The sequence below is a fragment of the Hemibagrus wyckioides genome, linkage group LG29, assembly GCF_019097595.1.
Source record: "Hemibagrus wyckioides isolate EC202008001 linkage group LG29, SWU_Hwy_1.0, whole genome shotgun sequence".
Taxonomy (NCBI): domain Eukaryota; kingdom Metazoa; phylum Chordata; class Actinopteri; order Siluriformes; family Bagridae; genus Hemibagrus; species Hemibagrus wyckioides.
This window is the reverse complement of record NC_080738.1, coordinates 3794567-3817001: the sequence shown is the minus strand read 5'-3', so window position 1 is coordinate 3817001 and position 22435 is coordinate 3794567. Positions and strand designations below refer to the sequence as shown.

Below are 22435 nucleotides of genomic sequence, written 5' to 3'. Positions count from 1 at the left end.
CGAAATCTTCCATGATATGCTCCACCGGTTCGTCATCGTATACATTGATGACATCTTAATCTACTCTTCCAACCGTTCGAAGCACATCCACAATGTCCGTCAGGTACTCGACCGCCTCCACTGTCACCACCTTTTCCTCAAACTTCCTCAACGAGTTCCACCAAAAACCGTCGTGCAGTTTCTGGGTTACATCATCTCCGCTGCGGGTATTAAGATGGACCAGGCTAAAGTAGACACAGTAATGAACTGGCCGCAACCAGAGACAGTCAAGGAGCTGCAACGGTTTCTGGGGTTTGCGAATTTCTACTGCCGCTTCATCCACAACTACAGCCAAATCACTGCTCCCCTCACTTCATTATTAGGTGGACAGCCTAAGACACTCACCTGGTCAAAATTAGCGGTCGAAGGCTTCCAACAGCTAAAAGCTGCCTTTTGTTCCGCTCCTACATTACGGCATCCTGATCCTAGCCAGCCCTTTGTAGTTGAGGTAGATGCCTCTGCGCTAGGAGTAGGAGCGGTGCTATCACAACGAGGAGGTGAACCCCTGACACTCCACCCATGCGCCTTCTATTCAAGGAAACTAACCCCGGCAGAGCGTAACTATGACATTGGAAACTGTGAGCTGTTAGCAATGAAGTTGGCACTGAAGGAATGGTGGCACTGGCTGGAGGGGGCTGTCCATCCCTTTGAAGTCATCACTGATCACAAAAATCTACAATACCTCAAAGAAGCCAAACGCTTAAACCCACGACAAGCGCGCTTATTAAAAGCCATGTTGGATCTGCTCTCTGTCTCCATGTGTGTTGTGACAGCTTCACTGTTAAAAACAAAATTAATGTCATCTGACTTACTGCAGTGAGTTATACAAACAAATTATATGTGTATAAACAACATTAATATGTTCATGGGATTCTCCATTGTCAACACAGCCAGTAATTACCTTTGTCCTGCTGTGGTGCTTTCATGACCTTTTTGAACACTGCATAAAACTGTGCCTTCTCATAAAAGGTCCCCCAGCGGGTCTTCAGGTCAGGTATGAAGTGAAAGTTCCCTCGATCGAGAATCCGATGCAGTTCATCCATGATCTGAAATAGACAGACCAATAGCCAGAGAGGAGAGAGAGAAACAGAGAAAGAGAGCGATGGGGTTACAGAAAAGCGATATCTTCAATCATGGAGTTTGTTAAACACTGTAAATCTTACACAGCCTAGCTGGAGGCCTAGGAAGCATTAGCCTGGTTAATATGAGACTAAATTCTCAAGTTAACTCTTACATTTGTCCATAGCAGTTTACCTTTGTTCCTGCTATGGCTTCTAACACCCATTTGGTATCAGACGGGTCTCAATATTAATGAATGTGTACAGAAGGACATATTTTTGATCTATAAATTTTGTGACTTTTCTGTGTGAGCTTCACTGAATTTGTGTGTTGAGGTTTTGCCAATTGGTTTAATTCAAAAATGCATTTTTACAAAAGGATATCTGCAGTCTGAAGTTCACAAATGACAAGCAGTTTGTAAATACAAGTTCAATGATCTGTATATAAATGTAACAACATAATGTATTTTTAATGAAACCTGCCAATTAAAAAAATGCTAATTTAAATACATTGTGAACCTCTTTATATGTGGATTTTTATACTGACATACAACAATAAATATTTTATGCAGAAAAAAAACATTTTAAATAAGTAATTTATACATAAATCATTAATACTGAGACCCATCTGATTCCCAACGAGGCATAGGCCTGCTTAAAATGAAAATGTATTTTCTTACATGATCTAGTTCTCTGAAGCAAGGATAAGCTTGAAGTATCTTGGTAGGCCTGTCCTGCTCCTTAATGGAATCAGAGTCAATGAAGGCCCGTCTTGCTTGGAATTCAAGGTCCAGGAGCTGGGAAACATCCTTCCTGTTGGGCCTGGCCTTGGTTTTGTACATTTCCTGTAGAGTTTTATAATGTCTCACCTGATTCTGTAGGCTCTCAGTAGTTTCTGATGTAGTTCCTGGTAAAGTTTTATTATAGCATTATGTGGGAAAGATATGCACAAATTTTCTGTATGTTTTAAATATCTTCTAGCATTTCATTTCCTAACAAAACTTTTACTGTAAGATATTGAGGAGTTGCCACAGTGGACCAACTGGTCTGCACAACAATTTGGCACAGATTTTATGCCAGATGCTCTTCCTGACCCAACCCTCCCATTTTATCTGGGCTTGGGACCAGCACTGCATCCAGTGGCTGGGGTTTGGGCACCCCATCAATGCCATCAATGCCCCTTAATAGCCACATTACAGTATATGTGTAGCCGAAAGACTAACAAAATTTGCAGAAATGCAAAAGAAAAAAAAAAAATCTGACTTGCACAATTCCATACAATTGTTACATACAAAAGTTTGGCTAAGGCAAATTTTTATTACACATAACTCACCTAAAGTGTTATTTTCCTATTTCAAAGTGTTAAAATAAAAATAAATAAATAAACAAATAAAATACTGTAATGATATTGTTGAACTTATTAAACACATAAAGACAGATATGTACATCATTCCCCCAATAGCAACCTGTTGTTTTATAGGAAACAGTCTAAACTGTCACTTTGTTTCTAGTCTCTTCTTTAGAGTTGCAGCAGAAGCTACATTTATACATAAACACTATCTACTGTGGGAATTTCTGTACTTACCATCCAACTCTTCAACCTCTGAGGTACTGCATCTAGAATGTGGTGATCTCTCCAAGATCACAGTTGAGGAAGTGGACCCATCAGTCTCGTCAGTAGACGTCTCCTGGCTGCTCTGAAAACTAAGGCTTTGTGGCCTCTTTCTTGAAGGGGTCGCTCCCTGTTTCTTTTTGGAGGTTGTCACATTCTGAAGCCTTTTCAAAAGCTGCTTCTTCACAGGTTCCTCACAAGACAGACAACAAATTGTTTGTGTTACTAATTACATTAAACTAAATCAGATCCAGAAATTAAACTGTACAAACAAACATTGTCTTGATTAATCTGGATGAAGCACATTCATCCTATTTTGAGTGTCAGATGTTTGCACATTGGCTGCCATATATCTAACAGCTACTGTGTTTGGAAATGTAATGAATGCCTGACTAGTGACTTACCCATTCAGCTCCACTGGCTGCAGATTTGTCCCGCAGCATTGGGTAGTACTCTATGAGACGCTTCACCATTACTGTGAGTTCATGGGTGCATGGATACTGGAAGCCATCCCTTGCTGCTCTCTTAATGGAAATCATGCTTGTTACTGTATTTCTGATTAATCGACAGCGAAGATCTTTGGAAAGGATATAGTCTCCTTCTTGTCCAGCATGCTGTTTTTCAAAAAAGGTGCTTCTTGATTGCTCCAACTCTGTGCCTGTGTATATGACATACTGTGGACTGACAAGCTGTACAGTCCTAGTGGAACTATATTGGTCTCTTGGGTTTGGAGAAGGGTCAGGAGATGGAGAGTGGTGGGTGGGTTGAGAGGAGAGGGGACTGGAGGATGAGGGAAAGGGGGTGGGGTTGAAATCACAGGTCTCAGAGCAGGTGCCAGGTCTGCATTGGTCTAATTCTTGACCCTGTTTAATACATAAAGTACATTTATTCAGGAATAACTGTAAGGCAAAAACACATCCTAAAATTATCTTTAGATAATTATGATGATGATGGCCAGGAAATACTTCATTGATAAAAGAAAACACTGCATTGTTAGACTAAATATCTCCCAAATATCAAATCTACATTACCTCATTTTCCTCGTAAGTCTCCAAATAGTTCGCGTTCTAAAGAAGTGCTCAGGCCCCGAAAAGTGATCTCGCAAATCCTCCTTAGAGAGGCTGTACAACATCTCTGTGCTTATATTAGCAGCTGAAAATAAACTATATGGTAAATAGTTAAGTAATTAGCAACTAATAACATAGTTTATATTTACAAATTGTCATGTTGGTATTAACACAGTCTGCTCCTCAGTTCCCCTCTGCCCCTGCTCACTACTCCCAGGCCATGTACTTTCCCTCAAACCCACAAACCTGCCTTTCTCAAACCACTTGCCCAGCAGATGTCATCAGGCTTTCCTTCCTCCCTCTATCATCACCTGACTGCCCACTGATATATAACTAATGAAAATATTCATCTTCTATAAATCGACCTGACCTTGGCTTAACACTGCATCAAGACAGTCACTTAACCTTAACTTAATATATGAGTTACTTATTGTAATGCATAAAATTAAACATATTTTTAACTGTAAACTATTGTAAAACAACTAGTTGTCTGGGAAATGTTATTCTGTTGGTTGGTTTTTGGTATTTCTTTTGTTTCGATATCCAAAAGTTTTGCAAATGTTATTTCTATAACTTTAACTTAGTGCCAAAAACAGCGAAGCTGCTAATGGATGATGTCAGTCATAAGGGCATATTTACACATTAACACTACTTCTGGCAAAAACAAAACAAAACAAAACAAAACAAATAAATAATAAAAGGGGGGGGGGTGTCAATTTATCCCAAGTTTAAGTATTTTTAACAAATGAACATACAGCTATTAACTGCTATCAGTCTGCATCTTGCTAGCTAATGGTAGCTCAAATTAGCTAGCATACCGACTTCCCGATTCAAACTGATATTAGCTAACGTTTGCTAGTTAGATTGCTAAGCAGAAACGTAGATGAGTATAAACAAACTAACCTTACCTTTCAAAACTGCAGTTTATCTGTGATCCATGCCGGATATGTTTCACCAATTCCATCTTTATCCATGGAGTCAGAATAAGAGAGCGTCTGAGAGTCAGAGAGACTTCCGGCTACAGGTGAAAAGCAAACAAACCGCTTTTGACTTTGCACGCTTCCAAAGAGCTGGAGCATAATGGACGTGGATTTCCATTGGAAGATACCATTTCACCAATAGGGGTGGTGTAAATGTTATAAACATTGTAACCATATGAAAGTATTTCATTATGTACCGTTAATCAGAAGTTTAGAACAGTTCTTATCCCACCCAAGGATATTGTCTAAGGTTGAAATGGGACCCCAAAGGCGCAAGGAAGGTTTTTTTCATGACATTGTATTCTAAACTCGCATCCCTTATTTTCAGAGAAACCGAATGCATTACAGGTTGTTCTGTACACAGATGAAATAGATATCTGTAATCCAATAGGATCCTTTGCATCAAAAAACAAGTTGTTAACTGTGTATTACACGCTAGGAAATATCAATCCAAAATACAGGTCTAAACTGGCTAGTATCAGGCTTCTTGCAATTGCTAGATCAGCGGATCTCCTTCAGTCTGGTGTAGATGTAATACTGAATAGAATCAAGGAAGACATGGATGCATTGTACACTGGGGTTAAAATATAAACTGTTGGAGAGAAGACAATATATGGTGCCGTGGTCTCTCTCTGTGGAGACACACTGGCACAACATGAACTAGCAGGATTCAAAGAGGGCATGGGCTTTGCCTACAGTAAATGCAGACACTGTGAGTGTTCATTTGAGGACATGCAGTCATACTTCACTGAGTATTTATATACTAAAAGGACATTCGAGAACCACATCAGACAGTGTGATGAAATAGAAAAGGCAAAAACGGACTTGCTTTGCAACAGTCTGAGAACAACATATGGAATTAATAGAAGGAGCAAGTTAGTTGAATTCCCAGCTTTTGACATTATACAACAAACTCTGCAAGATATTATGCATGTGATTTTGGAGGGCATAGCCCCATTGGAAATCAAATGTGTTTTGAATCATCTTGTTCAGTCAGGACAGATTGATCTGGACTCAGTGAATTCTGCTATTCTTGGTTTTCCTTATTCCCCTATAGATGTTAGAGATCGTCCATCCCCAATTTCTATTAATACATTAATGTCAATTGATGGTAAACTAAAACAGTCATCTGGGCAAATGCTTGTGCTGCTAAGGATATGGCCATTTGTTTTGGAGAATTTGGATGTCAATGCTTATAGACAATTAATAATTGAGCTAATAGAAATTGTACAGATAGTGTTTGCACCTGTTATTAGCATTGCAACTGTGTCTAGGTTGAAGTTACTCATTGAAAATCATCTGAAGCATTGGAAGGAGCTTTTTCCAGACCACAATGTTACACCTAAACAGCATTATATGATACATTTGCCATCACAGATAAAATCATTGGGTCCGATGGTTAGACATGTGTATGCGTTTTGAGTCTAAACATTGTTTCTTTAAACAATGGGCATCCAAGCTCAATTTTAAAAATATTTGCAAGTCTTTGATAAAACAAAACCAACTATATGAAAGCTGCCAAAATTTTGACACTTCAATGCACCCAATTTTTTCAAATGAAAGGGAGATAGGGCCTGTATCTGAGGTTAAGGATCTACAATATTTGCGAGGAAAATTGAGGGACTTCCTAGGTTTCAGTGAAGTTAACCATGCTGTATCAGTCAAATGGCTTGTGATAAATGGTAATAAATATGTAACTCAGAAGTCCATGATCTTTGCCAAAGTACAAAATGATAATATGCCAGAATTTGGACTGGTCAAAAACATTTTTCTTGTGGAGTCTAAGCTTTATTGTTTAGAATATCAACCATTTCAAACTATGCACTTTAATGAAAATGTCATGGCTTATCAAGTTGAGGTCCCACATCTTGCAAAGGCCGCTGAACTAGTGGATGCTGAAAAGTTGGTTGATTTTACCTCTTATTACACAATTTGCAACAAGGGCCAAACTTATGTTCAAGTCAGATATCATCTTGGGGATGTAATAGAACTGTACAATATTTCAAATAACTCGTAGTGTAAGGACGCGCTCGAGGCAGGCGTAGTAGAATCCATATGCAGATCTTTATTCACAAAACGGCAGGCAAGAATCGGAATCGATATGGCTAAGCGAAAGGGTCAAACCGGAAAATCAAGAACTAGCGAACAGAAACCAAAACCGCAAAACCGAGACTCGTAGAAAACAGAAACAGGCAAAGATCATACACGTAGCAGGCAATCAGGAACAATAAACAAGGCTTGGTACGTAATCCACTAGAGAGAACAATACTTCGCAGTGAATAGGCAGCATGCTGCTTAAATACCCGAGTAAGACAGGAAGTGAGTTTGCAAATGTCAATATTCGGGTGATGGCTCCCTCTGGTGCTCTGGTTCTGCAAGCATCGTTACAGAACCCCCCCTCTAGGAACACCTCCACGTGTTCGTCGACGTGGGCACCCCCGTGGATGAGGAGCAGGTCGAGTCGGGAAGCTCAGATGGAATTCCTCAGTGAGCGAGGGGTCGAGAATGTCCTGTGCATTAACCCAACAACGCTCCTCTGGGCCGTAACCCTCCCAATCCACCAGATACTGAAGGGGGCCACCTCGACGACGGGAATTCAGGATGGTGCGCACCTGGTAGGCAAGGGAGCCATCAATGTCCAGTGGTGGGGGAGGTTCAGTGATAGCGGGGCCGGTGGTTTGAGGCTCGTGGAAGGGCTTGAGTAGACACATGGAAGGTAGACGAGATACAACACGATGCTGGAAGCTCAAGGTGGAAAGAAACTGGATTAACTTGGCATAGAATTTTAAACGGGCCAACAAACTTGGGGCTTAACTTATGACAAGGAAGTTTTAGTTTTATATTCCTAGTAGAAAGCCACACCTTCTGACCCACTTGGTAACCTGGGTGGGGATGCCGACGCCGGTTAGCTTGGAGCTCTTGTCGTCGGATCGCTCTCTAGAGACGAACATGGGCTCTTTCCCAGACCTCCTGACTACGTCTTGCCCAGTCTTCAACTGTAGGCACATCCGAGGGTTCCCCAGACCAAGGAAAGAGCGGAGGTTGATAGCCCAATACACATTGGAAGGGAGTTAAGCCGGTCGAGGAGTGGCGCAACGAGTTTTGGGCATACTCAGCCCAGGGGAGAAACTCACTCCAACGGTGTTGCTCACGGCTGCAGTATGTTCTTAGGAACCTCCCAATTTCTTGATTAAGCCGCTCCGCTTGGCCATTGGACTGGGGGTGATACCCAGAGCTGAGGCTGACATTGATCCTGAGTTGTTTGCAAAACTCCGACCACACACGAGATGTGAACTGTGGGCCGCGATCAGAAACAATGTCCTCGGGTAAACCATAGTGACGGAAGATGTTTTGGAAAATGGCTGTGGCTGTTTCCATGGCAGTAGGCAGACCTTTCATGGGGATTAACTTGCAGGACTTGGAAAAGCGGTCGATTACAACCATGACTGGTGAAACCTTGAGACAGGGAGGTCTGTGAGAAAGTCTACTGAGATGTGAGACCAGGGTCGGCGTGGAACTGGCAGTGGTTGAAGTAGACCTTCTGGTAGCTGACGGCTCGTTCGGGACTGTGCGCAGACCGAGCAGGACCGGATAAACTCCTCGACATCGTGGTTGAGCGATGGCCACCAGAATCTTTGTCGTACCAGCTGAATGGTTCTACGGGTGCCGGGGTGTCCTGAACTCAGGCTCTCATGGGTCCATCGTAACACTTGTTGGCGGAAACCTGTGGGTACATAAACTTTGGTCGGTGGACATGTTGGGGGGGGGGGGCCTCTGTCGATTGAGCCCGTTCAATTTCACTCATCAGGTCCCACTGCACAGGAGTTACTTGGACAGATGGTGGAAGGATAGGCTCTGGGTTGGATGGTGGCTCCAGGGTTTCATGGATTTGCGACAGGGCATCTGCTTTCCCATTCTTAGACCCGGGGCGGTAGGAAACTGAAAACTTGAATCGTGTAAAGAATAGCGCCCACCTAGCTTGCCGTGGGTTGAGACACTTGGCTTCCCGAAGATAGGCCAGATTTCTGTGATCGGTAAGGACCAGGAATGGGTGGCGGGCCCCTTCGAGCCAGTGCCTCCATTCTTCCAGGGCAGCCTTTATCGATAGTAGTTCCCGGTTCCCTACGTCATAGTTCATTTCGACCGGTGTGAGCTTTCGGGAGAAAAAGGCACAAGGATGAAGTTTTCCGGACTCTGGTTGACGTTGAGAAAGCACGGCCCCTATCCCACAGCTCGAAGCGTCCACCTCCACTACGAATGGCAGCTCAGGGTTAGGATGACGGAGTATCGGAGCGGAAGAAAAACTTTTCTTAAGTTTCTGAAAAGCAGCTCTGGCATGATCAGTCCACTTTAATTTCTTGGGCTTGTCTTTCAGCTGTGAAGTCATTGGGCTAGCAATGGTACTGTAGTTCCTGATGAATCTCCTGTAAAAGTTCGCAAATCCAAGGAAGCATTGCAAACCCTTGATGGAGGTAGGTTCGGGTCAGGATGTAATGGCGGACACTTTCGATTGATCCATTTCTACTCCTTCATGCGAGATTACATATCCTAGAAATGTTACTGTGGAATGGTGAAACTCACATTTCTCCAGTTTCACATAGAGATTGTGGTTGGTGAGGCATTGGAGGACAGCACGAACATGAGAAACGTGTTGATCTAGGCTGGCGGAATATATGAGGATGTCATCTATGTAAGCAATGAATTTGTTTAGCATATCCCTGAACACTTCATTGATAAGTGACTGGAAGACAGCGGGGGTGTTCGTGAGTCCATATGGCATGACCAGATACTCGTAATGTCCATGTGTTGTGTGAAACGCTGTCTTCCATTCGTTGCCCTCCTTTATCCGGATGAGGTTGTAGGCGCTGTGCAGGTCAAGCTTGAAGATTTTGGCTCCTTGTAACTGTTCGAGGGCTGCGGGAACCAGGGGAAGAGGGTAAGGATACGGGACTGATTGCGTTCAGGCCTCGGAAGTCAATGCAGGGTCGAAGGCCGCCGTCCTTCTTTTCTACGAAGAAGAACCCTGCTGCCGCTGGTGAGGTAGACGGGCGGATGTATCCAGCTGCAAGGGCTTCCTCAATATATTCCTCCATAGCAAGCTTTTCAGGAAGTGACGGGGGGGTAAATACGATTCTTAGGTGGCATGGTGTTCGGAAGAAGGTCAATGGCACAGTCCCAGGGTTGATGTGTGGGTAATCTGGCGGCCTTTTCTTTACTGAAGACCTCTTGGAAATCTTGGTATTCTTTAGGGAGTGTGACTTGGAGCGATGATTCGGGGCTTTCGATAGACGTGGAAAGGCATGGTCGGGTTATCGGGTTGCAAAAACAGTTCTCTAGGCAGAAGGTAGACCACCTTTTTAATTCCCCCTCCTTCCATGAAATGTCCGGGTCATGAAGTTGAAGCCAGGGAAGGCCTAGGACCACAGGGTTTGATGGTGAGGAAATAACAAAAAATCTCAGTCTTTCTCTGTGAAATAATCCGATCTGAACCTCCATGAGAGGTGTGTGGTGAGTAAGAAGGCCCTCCCCAATGGGCTGATCATTTATGGCAGTGACTTTTAACGGCGGAGTGCATGGGATAGTTGATAGGCCGAACTCACGGACCAGGTTGCTGTCTATCAGGTTCACTGCTGATCCGGAGTCAACCAGTGCTGTGACGAAAAAACGAGAGTCATTGTGAAGGAAGAAGGCAGGAAGAGAAACCTTAGAAACCAGCTTCATGACTTCTCTTTGGGATGTGGCAGGCTTCTCTGGGCATTGGAAGACTCTGTGACCTGGTTGTCCACAGTAGAAGCACAGCATCTGCACACGGCGTTCGCGCTCAACCTCAGAAACACGAGACCTCCCCAGTTGCATAGGCTCGGTGACTTCCTCCTTCTGGCTGTGGTATTCCATAGTGCCACGTGGTGAGGAACGAGGTGTGGGGGTGCGAGTACGATGCTGGCGCCGCAGGTTGTCAAGGCGAATAGCAGTGGATATGTACTGGGAGAGAGTAACATCAGTGTCTCTGCACGCCATTTCCGCCTTCAGCTCTCTAGTAAGTCCTTCCCGAAACACCGCTATTAATGCCGCCTCATTCCAGCCTGACTGAGCAGCGAGCGTGCGGAACTTAATAGCAAAATCAGCAGCTGTATCAGTCCCTTGGCGTAATTCCAGTAATAGGACAGAAATGTCTTTACCTCCTGCCGGATACTCAAACACTTCCCTGATCAGATTCGCGAAGTAATCAGCTGAGGTCTGGACCTGAGGATCCGAATCCCACACAGCCGAAGCCCAATCCAGCGCCTTGCCCGTCAGCAGAGATAAAAGGAATCTGACGCTATCGCTGCAGTATACCTCCGGCTGTTGAGTGAAAAAGTTGTCACACTGGCGCAGGAAACCTCGGCATCGATCCGCGGCACCATCAAACTTTTCTGGCAGTGCGAAGCGTGGAATTTCACTGCGCGGAGGCGGAACTGGAGCTGCGGCGGGAGATTGTCGTTGTCGTAGCAGCGCGTTGGTGGCTTTTAACGCCTCCACCTGGTCCTGGTAGAACCGGATCATATGTCCTTGGCGAACTAAGGTTGCACGAGGATCCGCTGGATTCTCTGAAGGCGAAGTATTCTGTAAGGACGCACTCGAGGCAGGCGTAGTAGAATCCATATGCAGATCTTTATTCACAAAACGGCAGGCAAGAATCGGAATCGATATGGCTAAGCGAAAGGGTCAAAAACCGGAAAATCAAGAACTAGCGAACAGAAACCAAAACCGCAAAACCGAGACTCGTAGAAAACAGAAACAGGCAAAGATCATACACGTAGCAGGCAATCAGGAACAATAAACAAGGCTTGGTACGTAATCCACTAGAGAGAACAATACTTCGCAGTGAACAATAGGCAGCGTGCTGCTTAAATACCGAGTAAGACAGGAAGTGAGTTTGCAAATGTCAATATTCGGGTGATGGCTCCCTCTGGTGCTCTGGTTCTGCAAGCATCGTTACACGTAGTGTGTTCCCCAGATACAAAAAGCCTTAATGCTCTTAAAGCAATCTTGTAATCTTGGGCTGGTTAAGGCCCAACTCAGTGTAGAAGAGGATATTTGGTTCCAGACTTGTTTGTAGTGCATTACTAATTGCACTGTGTGGTTTCTTTAAATAAGCAATCAAAATCTTTGTAAAATACTGGCTGTATGCGATTTCTTTGAGGTTTTAAATGTATATTACATAAAATGTATCAATGTATTGGTACATTATCAGTTATTTCCACATGGTGTTGGTCAAATGAATGTAATGCCAAACTTTGTTCTGTACTGTTCTTTACTGTATTGTTCTGTCTAGAGGAATACATGATAGCCATGCTGTAATGACAATAAAACTGTGAATTCAGTTTGGCTATCATCTGTCTTTAATATGTGAAGAGATGAAAAGGAAAATGCTTAAAATAAGAAATTAGGACTTCAACAAAGCAGTTTTGTACTTGTCATTATTGATCAAAAAGCTTTATAATTCTGGTAAATCTCGTTTTAAGCATTAAGATACTCAGAACTAGTAATAAAATCTCACTGAGAAGGTATAATAACTTATCAAGATAATTTAGGATAAAAAAGCTTGAAATAAGTGAAATGTTCTCACATAAAAACAGCCTGGTTAGGAGCAATATCTTGTCAGACAAAAAACAAGTATATATTGCCTTGATTTAAGATATTTTACCTTACTTATATTTCACTTTTTCCAGTGTACCCAAAGTGTCTTGCAACTTTCCTGTCTGTGCTTCAGACAGATGTGATTTCAGTTGCAATCCATGGCCGTGATGCAACTTCCTGCTACAAGAAAGCCATTTCAGAGTGGAAAAGGTTCATTGGGGAGTAGTAAAAAAGTTCTAAATCAGACTTAGGTCTTGTCGAGTAATTTTCATCAGTTGTTTTAATCCGATTCTCATGGACTTTCATCAGGCTCTTACAGACAGCTGCTGCTGTAATTCTAGGCCAGAACAAAAATGCTATTTTTTCTTTCTTTTTTAATTGTTTCTTTTCTTCTTATATCTTTATTATACTGTCTGGGTGATGTATCTATACTCAAACAGGCTTTATTTTTATATGCCTTCTAATTGCTGTAATGTGAGCCATTGGATTGCAGTTTTGGACAGCCATTTGCGTTACTGTTGCAGTTGTTACATTTATCAGCTTATTTTTAGCACTATAGTCTTAGATTGAAATAGGACTTCCATCTTATTTTAAGACTTTAATTATTTATTTTAAACTGAAACTTTCTCTTAGAATAAGCCTGACACTCTTATCTTCTTCTTCTTCTTCTTTTGACTTTTCCCTTCAGGGGTCACCACAGCAAATCATCTCTCTCCACCTATCCCTATCTTCTGCATCCTCAACACTCACACCCACTGGCTTCATATCCTCATTTATTACATCCATATACCTCCTCTTTGGCCTTCCTCTTTTCCTCCTGCCTGGCAGTTCCATGTCCAACATTCTCCTACCAATATACTCACTCTCCCTCCTCTGGACATGTCCAAACCATCTTAACCTGGCCGCTCTAACGTTGTCCCCCAAACGTCCAACATGAGCTGTCCCTCTGATGTACTCATTCCTAATCCTGTCCAACCTTGTCACTCCCAAAGAGAACCTCAACATCTTCAGCTCTGCTACCTCCAGCTCTGACTCCTGTCTCTGTCTCAGGGATACTGTCTCTAAACCATACACCTGGTCTCACCACTGTCCTGTACACCTTCCCCTTGATTCTCGCTGAAATTTTCAGAACTGTGTATCACACAGAACTCCCAACACCTTTCTCCACCCATTCCAACCTGCCTGTACTCGCTTCTTTACCTCTTTCCCACACTCTCCATTACTCTGGACTGTTGACCTCAAGTACTTAAACTCCTGTACCTTCTTCACCTCTTCACCCTGTAATCTTACTGTTCCACTTCCCTCCCTGTCATTCACACACATGTACTCAGTCTTACTATGACTGACTTTCATTCCTCTTCTCTCCAGCGCAAACCTCCACCTCTCCAGGTTTTCCTCCACCTGTTCCCTGCTCTCACTACAGATCACAATGTCATCTGCAAACATCATTGTCCAAGGAGGCTCCTGTCTGACCTCCTCTGACAACTGGTCCATCACCATAGCAAACAGGAAGGGGCTCAGAGCCGATCCCTGATGCAGTCCCACCTCCACTTTGAACTGTCTGACATACAGCACACCTCACCACTGTCCTGCTCCTCTCATACATGTCCTGCACCACACTGACATACTTCTCTGCTACTCCTGACTTCCTCATACAGTACCACAGCTCTTCTCTTGGCACCCTGTAATACACTTTTTCCAAGTCTACAAACACACAGTGCAATTCTCTCTGACCATCCCTATACTTCTCCATCAACATTCTCAGAGCAAAAATTGCATCTGTTGTGCTCTTTCTGGGCATGAAGCCATACTGCTGCTCACAAATTTCCACTACCTTCCTTAACCTAGCTTCCACTACTCTTTCCCATAGTTTCATTGTATGGCTCATCAACTTTATCCCCCTATAGTTGCTGCAACTCTGCACATCACCCTTATTCTTAAAGAACAGCACTAATACACTTCTTCTACATTCCTCAGGCATCTTCTTACTCTCTAAAACCCTGTTAAACAGACCGGGATGTCGTCAGAACCAACTGCTTTTCCACTTTTCATCCTCTTCAAAGCCTTCCTGACTTCATCCTTTCTAATCTTATCTACTTCCTGTTCCACAGACTTCACCCCTTCTACTCTTTTTTACCTCTCATTTTCCTCATTCATCAGCTCTTCAAAGTACTCCTTCCATCTCCTCTGTACACTCTCCTCACTTGTGAGCACCTTTCCATCTCTATCCTTAATAACTCTAACTTGCCGCACATCCTTCCCATCTTGATCCCTCTGCCTAGCTAACTTGTACAAGTCCTTCTCTCCATCTCTAGTGTCTAACCTAGTGTACAACTCATCATACGCCTTCTGCTTGGCCTTAGACCCCTCCCTCTTCACTCTGTGCTGTAACTCCTTGTATTCCTGTCTATTCTCTTCAGTCCTGTCCATGTCCCACTTCTTCTTGGCTAAACTCTTCCTTTGAATACTATCCTGAACTTCCTCATTCCACCACCAAGTCTCCTTATCTTCTTTCCTCCTTCCAGATGACACACCCAGCACCTTTCTTCCTGCCTCCCTGATCACTTCTGCTGTAGTTTCCCAGTCATCTGGCAGCACTACCTGACCACCCAGAGCCTGCCTCAACTTCTGTCTAAATTCCTCACAACATTCCTCCTTTTTCAGCTTCCACCACTTGGTTTTCTTCTCTATCTCTATCTTTGACCTCTGCTTACAGACCATCAAAGTCATCCTACAAACCACCATCCTATGCTGTCTGGCTACACTCTCTCCCACTACCACTTTACAGTCACTAATCTCTTTCAGACTGCCTCTTCTACATAGGATGTAGTCTACCTGTGTGCTCTTATCTCCACTCTTGTAAGTCACTCTATGCTCCTCCCTCTTCTGAAAATAAGTGTTAACCACAGCCATGTCCATCCTCCTAGCAAAGTCCACTACCATCTCTCCTTCAAGGTTCCTTTCCTTAACTCCAAATTTGCCCATCACCTCCTCATCACCTGTGTTCCCCTCACCAACATGTCCATTAAAATCTGCTCCTATCACCACTCTCTCACCTGTTGGAATACTCTCTATCATCTCATCCAATTCACTCCAGAATCTCTCGTTCTCCTCTAACTCACAACCTACCTGTGGGGCGTAACCACTAACAACATTCAACATCACCCCTTCAATCTCCAACTTCAGACTCATCACCCTGTCTGACACTCTCATCACCTCCAGAACATTCCTCACAAACTCCTCCTTCAGGACCACACCTACCCCATTTCTCTTACTATCCACACCAAAATAAAACAGCTTGAATCCTGCTCCTATACTACGAGCCTTGCTACCCTTCCACCTGGTCTCCTGTACACACAGTATATCCACCTTCCTCCTCTCCATCATATCAGCCAGCTGTCTAACTTTCCCTATCATAGTACCAACATTCAGAGTTCCAACTCAAAGGCAGTAAAGTGATTCAGATTCTGATCCATTCCAGTAAACTGCTTCCTTGTGAATGACACGGACTTCCACAAAGATGCAGCAGTTTTCTTTAACATGTGAATGAACATGATTTGGGTCTAACACTGGGCTCCAGTCTGCTCCATCATGTAGGACTTAAATTAAGATGTTGAGATTGAATTGTTCATTAAATTGAATTGTTGAATGTTTTCCTTGCACTAACTTCCTGTGTTCAGCTCCACACCCAATACTGCAGCACCTGAGAGACAGGAAGTGATCATGTTACTGAGACAGAACAGTTACTGCTTCAGAAAGGTTTGTGATCAAACACACCTCAAACACCTGAATTGTTGTGTTTCACTCACACTCACTGTTTATTCTGTAATTACACACAGTGGAAATGACATGTATACAACATATATACAAAACTGGGTCACTACAACAACAAATCAATCAGCAGACCTGTTACCATGGTTACAATTAAACACAGATTAGCAAAGAACAGAGATATGAAAATAAGTAATTTTTAAAGAAAAAAAAAAGATAAATATTAGAACTGTAACTCAATCATCTGTGGAGAAACAAATGTGACAAAATAAAAAAAATAAAAAAAAAGAGGTAAAAATTGACTATAAACATCTCCAACAGCTGGATGTGTGTTTGTGTAATCAGTGTGATGGTGTGATGATATCTCTGTGTTGTGTGTAGATGCTGAAGGATTGGACTTTGGATTGTAAAATATGTGATTAAAGCCTGAAGTAACTTGTAGCTGAGTGGATGAAAGGATGTGGTCAGTCACGGTTATTGTTCTGGAACTTCTACATCTGAATATGAATGATTCAGCTCCCAAACTGCTGGAAATGTGGGACGGGTTCTAACGCTTCACCACTACTGCTTTATCCTGGACAAGAGTTTTAAGGTCAGACTCCGGTCATACACAAGACCCGGGGAGTTTATAATGTTTAATTCTGAAAAAACAGAAGAGGACAGAATTACAGACAACGTTAAACAGAGTCACTCATCACATTCCTTATGAACAACAGAAGCGTAATGCACACACTAGATGTGACATTTTATAGAACACACTGAATATTACTCAATGTCTTACAATACAGTAGAGTAAAGAGACAGGAAGTCAGTAACTCACTGTAGTGTCTCCAGTTTACAGTGTGGATCCTTCAGTAGATCAGAGAGCAGCTTCACTCTTGATTCTCCTGGATAATTACCGTCCAGATCCAGTTCTCTCAGGTGTGATGAGGAGTTTGACCTCAGAGCTGAAGCCAGAGCAGCACAACCTTCACCTGTAATACTGCAGTAACTCATCCTGCAAGAAAGAAAACCTTCTCACACTTAACACACTCAGTTTTAGCATTGAAAACATGAACTACACAAAATCTTTATATACACTACATTTACTCTCCATCTCACACACAACAATGACAATATATCAGATCTCTACAATTACACTTACAACAGATGAGAACTGGAGGTTGCTGTGTTTATTAAAACTCTGATGTGTGTGTGTGTGTGTGTGTGTGTGTGTGTACAGTATATATATGTGTGTGTGTGTGTGTGTACAGTATATATATGTGTGTGTGTGTGTGTGTGTACCTCAGTATCTCCAGTGTACAGTGTGGATTCTTTAGTCCAGCAGAGAGCAGCTTCACTCCTGAATCCTGCAGTTTATTGTGACTCAGGTCCAGTTCTCTCAGACTGGAGGAGTTTGAGCTGAGAACTGAGGACAGAGCTCTACAGCTTTCCTCTGTCAGATTACACTGAAACAGACTGGAAGAGAAATGATGAAATATCAGAACACTGATCTCAAACACACACACAGCCATAATCCAGCTAAAGTTGAAGCTGTAACAGAAATGTGAGTGTGTTTCTCTCACACACAGAAGGTCAGTGATTGGGATCCACAGGGTGTGAGAAACGTTTCCTAACGAGTAAAAACAATCATGAGACTAATAGGAGGGGTAAGGATGTCAGTATAAATAGAGGGGATTTTGTACGAGGGGTGGGGGGGGTGTACTTGACCATGTCGGGGCTGACGCTGTGTACTTGAGAGACATTTTGCTGTTAATTTTGTTAAAGATGGTCTTGATAAAAATAAAGCCGGTTGTTTCTTCTCATCCAAGCCTGAGGAAATTTCTTTATTTTATTTTTATGGATTATTGAAGTTTTGTAAGTATTCGGTAATAATAGTTCATTGGAGAAGACTTCAGAACCACTCTGTAGCGTGTCCACTCAGAGGGGGACAGACAGAAAACTAGACATTCAGAGGGGAATTAAGTAATAAAACTGCAGATATAACAAAGCTCATTACTGTTTCCTCAAATTATTTTCATTTAAAAATATCAGGAAGCAGAACTTTTTACTCTCCATCTCACACACACAACAATGACAATATATCAGATCTCTACAATTACACTTACAACAGATGAGAACTGGAGGTTGCTGTTTTTATTAAAACTCTGATATGTGTGTGTATGTATGTATGTACAGTATCTGTGTGTGTGTACCTCAGTATCTCCAGTGTACAGTGTGGATTCTTCAGTCCAGCAGAGAGCAGCTTCACTCCTGAATCCTGCAGTTTATTGTTACTCAGGTCCAGTTCTCTCAGACTGGAGGAGTTTGAGCTGAGAACTGAGGACAGAGCTCTACAGCTTTCCTCTGTCAGATTACACACACACAGACTGGAAAAGAAATGATGAAGTATTTGATTTATTTCTCTGATAGTGAATGATGTGTTTCCATCAGTTGGGAAATAAAGTGTTTACCTGAACACAAGGTTCTAATGACAGGATAAAAATATAAAATGAAGAGTCTGTGTATAAACTTGGACTGCTCTTGGACAGATCCATGTGTCTCAGCTCATATGAGATGATGTATTTAACTTTCTAAAAGAAGATAATAACAGAGAGGCCACTCTGAACAAACACGTCTCTTTATTTCTAGCAGAGAGATTTTCATACAGTGTGTTCAGCAGCTCTGGGGAAAGTTCTGCTGGAGAACATTTCCATATTTCCACACTGTCCTTTACTGCTTCATTACAGTGTGTTCAGTCTGTAGATCTGTGGACACATTTACTTTCTGTTACAAATATTTTCTGGAATATTTTTGTCAACTCAAGTCAAGAAGCTTTTGTCATCATTTCAGCCACATATATCTGACGCAGTACATAGTGAAATGAAACCAGGTTTCTCCAGGACCTGGTGCTACATAAACATACAACATATAATTACAAACACAGAACACCAACACAGAGCTAGGACAGAAAAACACAATTTAAAATACAAACCAGCAGAAATGCATAAAGTATGAGAGATAAGACGAGTAATTCAGTTAAGACTAAAGTAATGTGTGTGTATTAAAGGAGGATGGAGCGGTCTGTCTGTGTATAGCTGTAAGCCCACATGGTGTAAACGCCTCAGCAGACAGAAGATTTAGAGCACACTGTTAGAGATACTTAATGGCATTGCACCTGTGTATTTAGCAGAATTCCTGATGGATCACACCTTAAATATTTTTGTACCATGAACAAATGCTGACTTTCTTCATGTGAATTTTAATAAGAAGAAGCTCGGTGAAAGTGCTTTTAGTGTCCCTGATCCCAGGATGTGGAACTCACTCCCAGTGTATATCCATCAGGAACCTTCACTAAATACATTTAAAAAGCAGCTTGAACACACTTATTTACTTTAGCTTCAATTAGATCTCTGGATTTTAAGCTTAAAACTGCTTTTAATGTCTTAAAAATTATTACATATTTTTTCATCTTAAGTAGGAAAGGTACTATGTAAATTAAGATATTATTAATATTATTTGTCAGACATTAACATACTTTGTGTGTGTATGTAAATATCATATGACCTGTGTGTGTGTGTGTGTGTATGTAAATATTATATGACCTGTGTGTGTGTGTGTGTGTGTGTGTGTACCTCAGTTTCTCCAGTGTACAGTGTGGATTCTTCTTGTACACATTCATAGTGTACTGAAAATAGTGAGATATAAATTAGCACTTGTATGACTTTCATACAGGGGACGTGTTTGGAGTACAGCGCTCTATATTTCCCAATCTGCTATGTAATGACCAGTCACGGTGAGATAACTCTCTGTTACCCGCGAGGTCCAACTATCTGTCATCAGAGCAAGACTTTGTGCTTTAGCCAAGTCCTTTTCTAATTTTTTTGCGCGTCTTTTCGTGGAGGTTGGGAATTACCTCAGTGCTTAAAAAAAAAGGACGAGCACTTTTATACCTGTGTTACCTGCTCTGCCATCCTGCTTCCACACAGTGATATCTCTGGGTGATGGAGCTGCAGATGTGTGGTCATATTGGAAGTATTTCCATGTCAGTAGGTAACTCGTGTGGAACAGTGCTTAAACACAGTCATGTTTTTGTTTCATCTGCATCATAGTCCACAATAAATCCGAAATGTTCCCACACCACAGATCTGAAAGACGGAGCTGCTTCCTCGTATTTCTGTCTCACTTCACCACTCTCCAGGGTTAGAGGGAAATCTGACACCAGCATCGCAAGCATGGTTACCGCCCCTAACTTTAGCACTCACTGATTGGATATTTACTCGCAGGGAGGCGTGTCTGTCTCAGCGCCTAGACATACAGTACAGGCAAACACAAACAGGCTGTTCAGAGAGTAATAAACCACATGGGAATTATTTCAACGAATAACCGAAAAAAACATGGTTCACATACGAGTATTGAACCATGGAGGTCGTACCGAATGCTTCAATATTGAGTATTGTGGCATCCCTATAATTTACATTTTAAAATGGGGAACATAAAGGTTTAAAGAGACTAAAATGTACTAAGCTAAATTCATTTTACTGGAATTTTTAAAATCCTTTTTAAAATAGACATTTCTGATTGTTAGTTGATCAATCCAACTCAGATCACTTCATAATGGCATATTCTATAGTCCCAATAAAGATCAATTCATTTTACTGTGGAATTTTGAAGGAGTTTTGAAGGAGTTGCTCTTCAAAGGCATCCAAAGAGTTCAATTTTGGTCTTATCTGACCAGACTATATTCTCGGAGTATTTCACAGGCTTGTCCAAATGTTATGCACCAAACTCTAAACGAACTTCAACATGCTTTTTCTTCAGCAGTGGAGTCTTGTGTGGTGAGCGTACACACAGGCCATGGAGGTTTAGTGCATTACTTATTGTTTTCTTTGGAACAATTGTATCAGCTAGTTCCAGGTCTTTCTGAAGCTCTCCACAGGTGGTCCTTAGCTCTTGGACAAATCGTCTGATCATTCTCTTCACTCCTTTATCAGAAATCCATGTGGAACACCTGGGCGTGGCCGGTTCATGGTGAAATGATGTTCTTTCCACTTCCGGATTATGACCCCAACAGTGTTCACTGGAACATTCAGAAGTTTAGAAATCCTTCTGTGACCAGTGCCATCAGTATGTTTTGCAACAATAAGGTTGTGAAGGTCTTGAGAGAGCTCTTTGCTTTTACCCATCATGAGATGTTTCTTGTGTGACACCTTGGTAATGAGACTCCTTTTTATAGGCCATCAGTCAGGACTGAACCCTCTGATGTTAATTTGCACTGACCAGTGGGCAGGACTGCTTTCTAATTACTGATTGATTTCAGCTGGTGTCTTGGCTCTCCATGACTTTTTGCACCTCCCTTTCTTCATGTGTTCAATACCTGTTCCCTGTGTCATTTCACATTATTACACAGAACTTCATTTATGGACATATATGGTTGGATTTCTTTGTATGTGTGGATTGCATGGGTTGTTACCAACATCTGGTGAAAAGTTCTTGTCAATAGCACCATTACAAATATATTTACTGAGATAAATGGTGACGTGTTCAATACTTTCAGTACTATTACTGCTAAGTATCTAAAAGCTGCGCCACAGCAATATATACGTGTGACTAGATTAACCTTACTTTTAGAAAGAGCGTCTGGTTCAGTAAATAATGCACTACAGAATTCCCTTTTTAAGCTGAGCGTGCTCCTTTCAGCCATGTCTGTCTGTCTATATATATATATTTGTATACATATATAAACATGGTCATTATGTGGCTAATATTACGTATGAAACTTGTGGCTCTCGTTTGGTGTAGTCCAGTGGAAAAGAAAAAAAGACAAGTTCACTGCATTATGAAGTATGAAAGTGAAATGCTTTTGTAGCAGCATTAGCAAGGCTAGCTTGAACAAGTCCAATACAAACCAAGCTCAGAAAAAGACTGCAGCACCACACCAGAATTGTTAGCATTGTTAGCAGAGCCAGCCATGACCAGCTAGGCAGATTATGGCACGTGACAAGTGGCTGTCAAGTTCAGGAAATCCTCCTTACATCTCCTGTTCCTATCTTCCTAATCTGCTAGCTGAAGCTCCACTGACTGTAGGGTTTTTTATGTCTGCTAAGAACACTGGAACTGCTCTTCACACCGACTCTAGCTTGTTGATGTTTGAGTTTACTGAGTTGATGCTTGTTGTTAGCGTGTCTAACAAGCAAATGGTCTAAGCAGCCATCATGTTCAGTCTGTCATATGACTCCCCCTGTTTTGGACACTTTAGTAACCGAGTGCAACATCACAACCAGCGGTGGGAAGAAAAACACACAGAAT

General features: G+C 42.2%; 1 protein-coding gene and 1 pseudogene across 4 annotated transcripts in view; one reads left to right on the top strand and one right to left on the bottom strand.

Moving 5' to 3' along the window:
• The window catches only part of LOC131348986 (NACHT, LRR and PYD domains-containing protein 3-like), a 333823-nt pseudogene that overhangs the window by 49779 nt on the left and 261609 nt on the right, over window positions 1-22435 (top strand).
• Window positions 1-22435, bottom strand: part of LOC131348988 (NACHT, LRR and PYD domains-containing protein 3-like) — a 412464-nt gene that overhangs the window by 340265 nt on the left and 49764 nt on the right. For 2 of the 4 annotated variants that reach the window (XM_058384245.1, XM_058384246.1), the window contains one exon: window positions 18343-18516. In XM_058384245.1, coding sequence (XP_058240228.1) covers window positions 18343-18516 — 174 coding nt within the window. Of the gene's footprint in view, window positions 1-16046; window positions 16789-16967; window positions 17145-17431; window positions 17606-18342; window positions 18517-22435 lie in introns of those variants that run through there. The other 2 variants (XM_058384248.1, XM_058384247.1) reach the window with 2 other exon arrangements.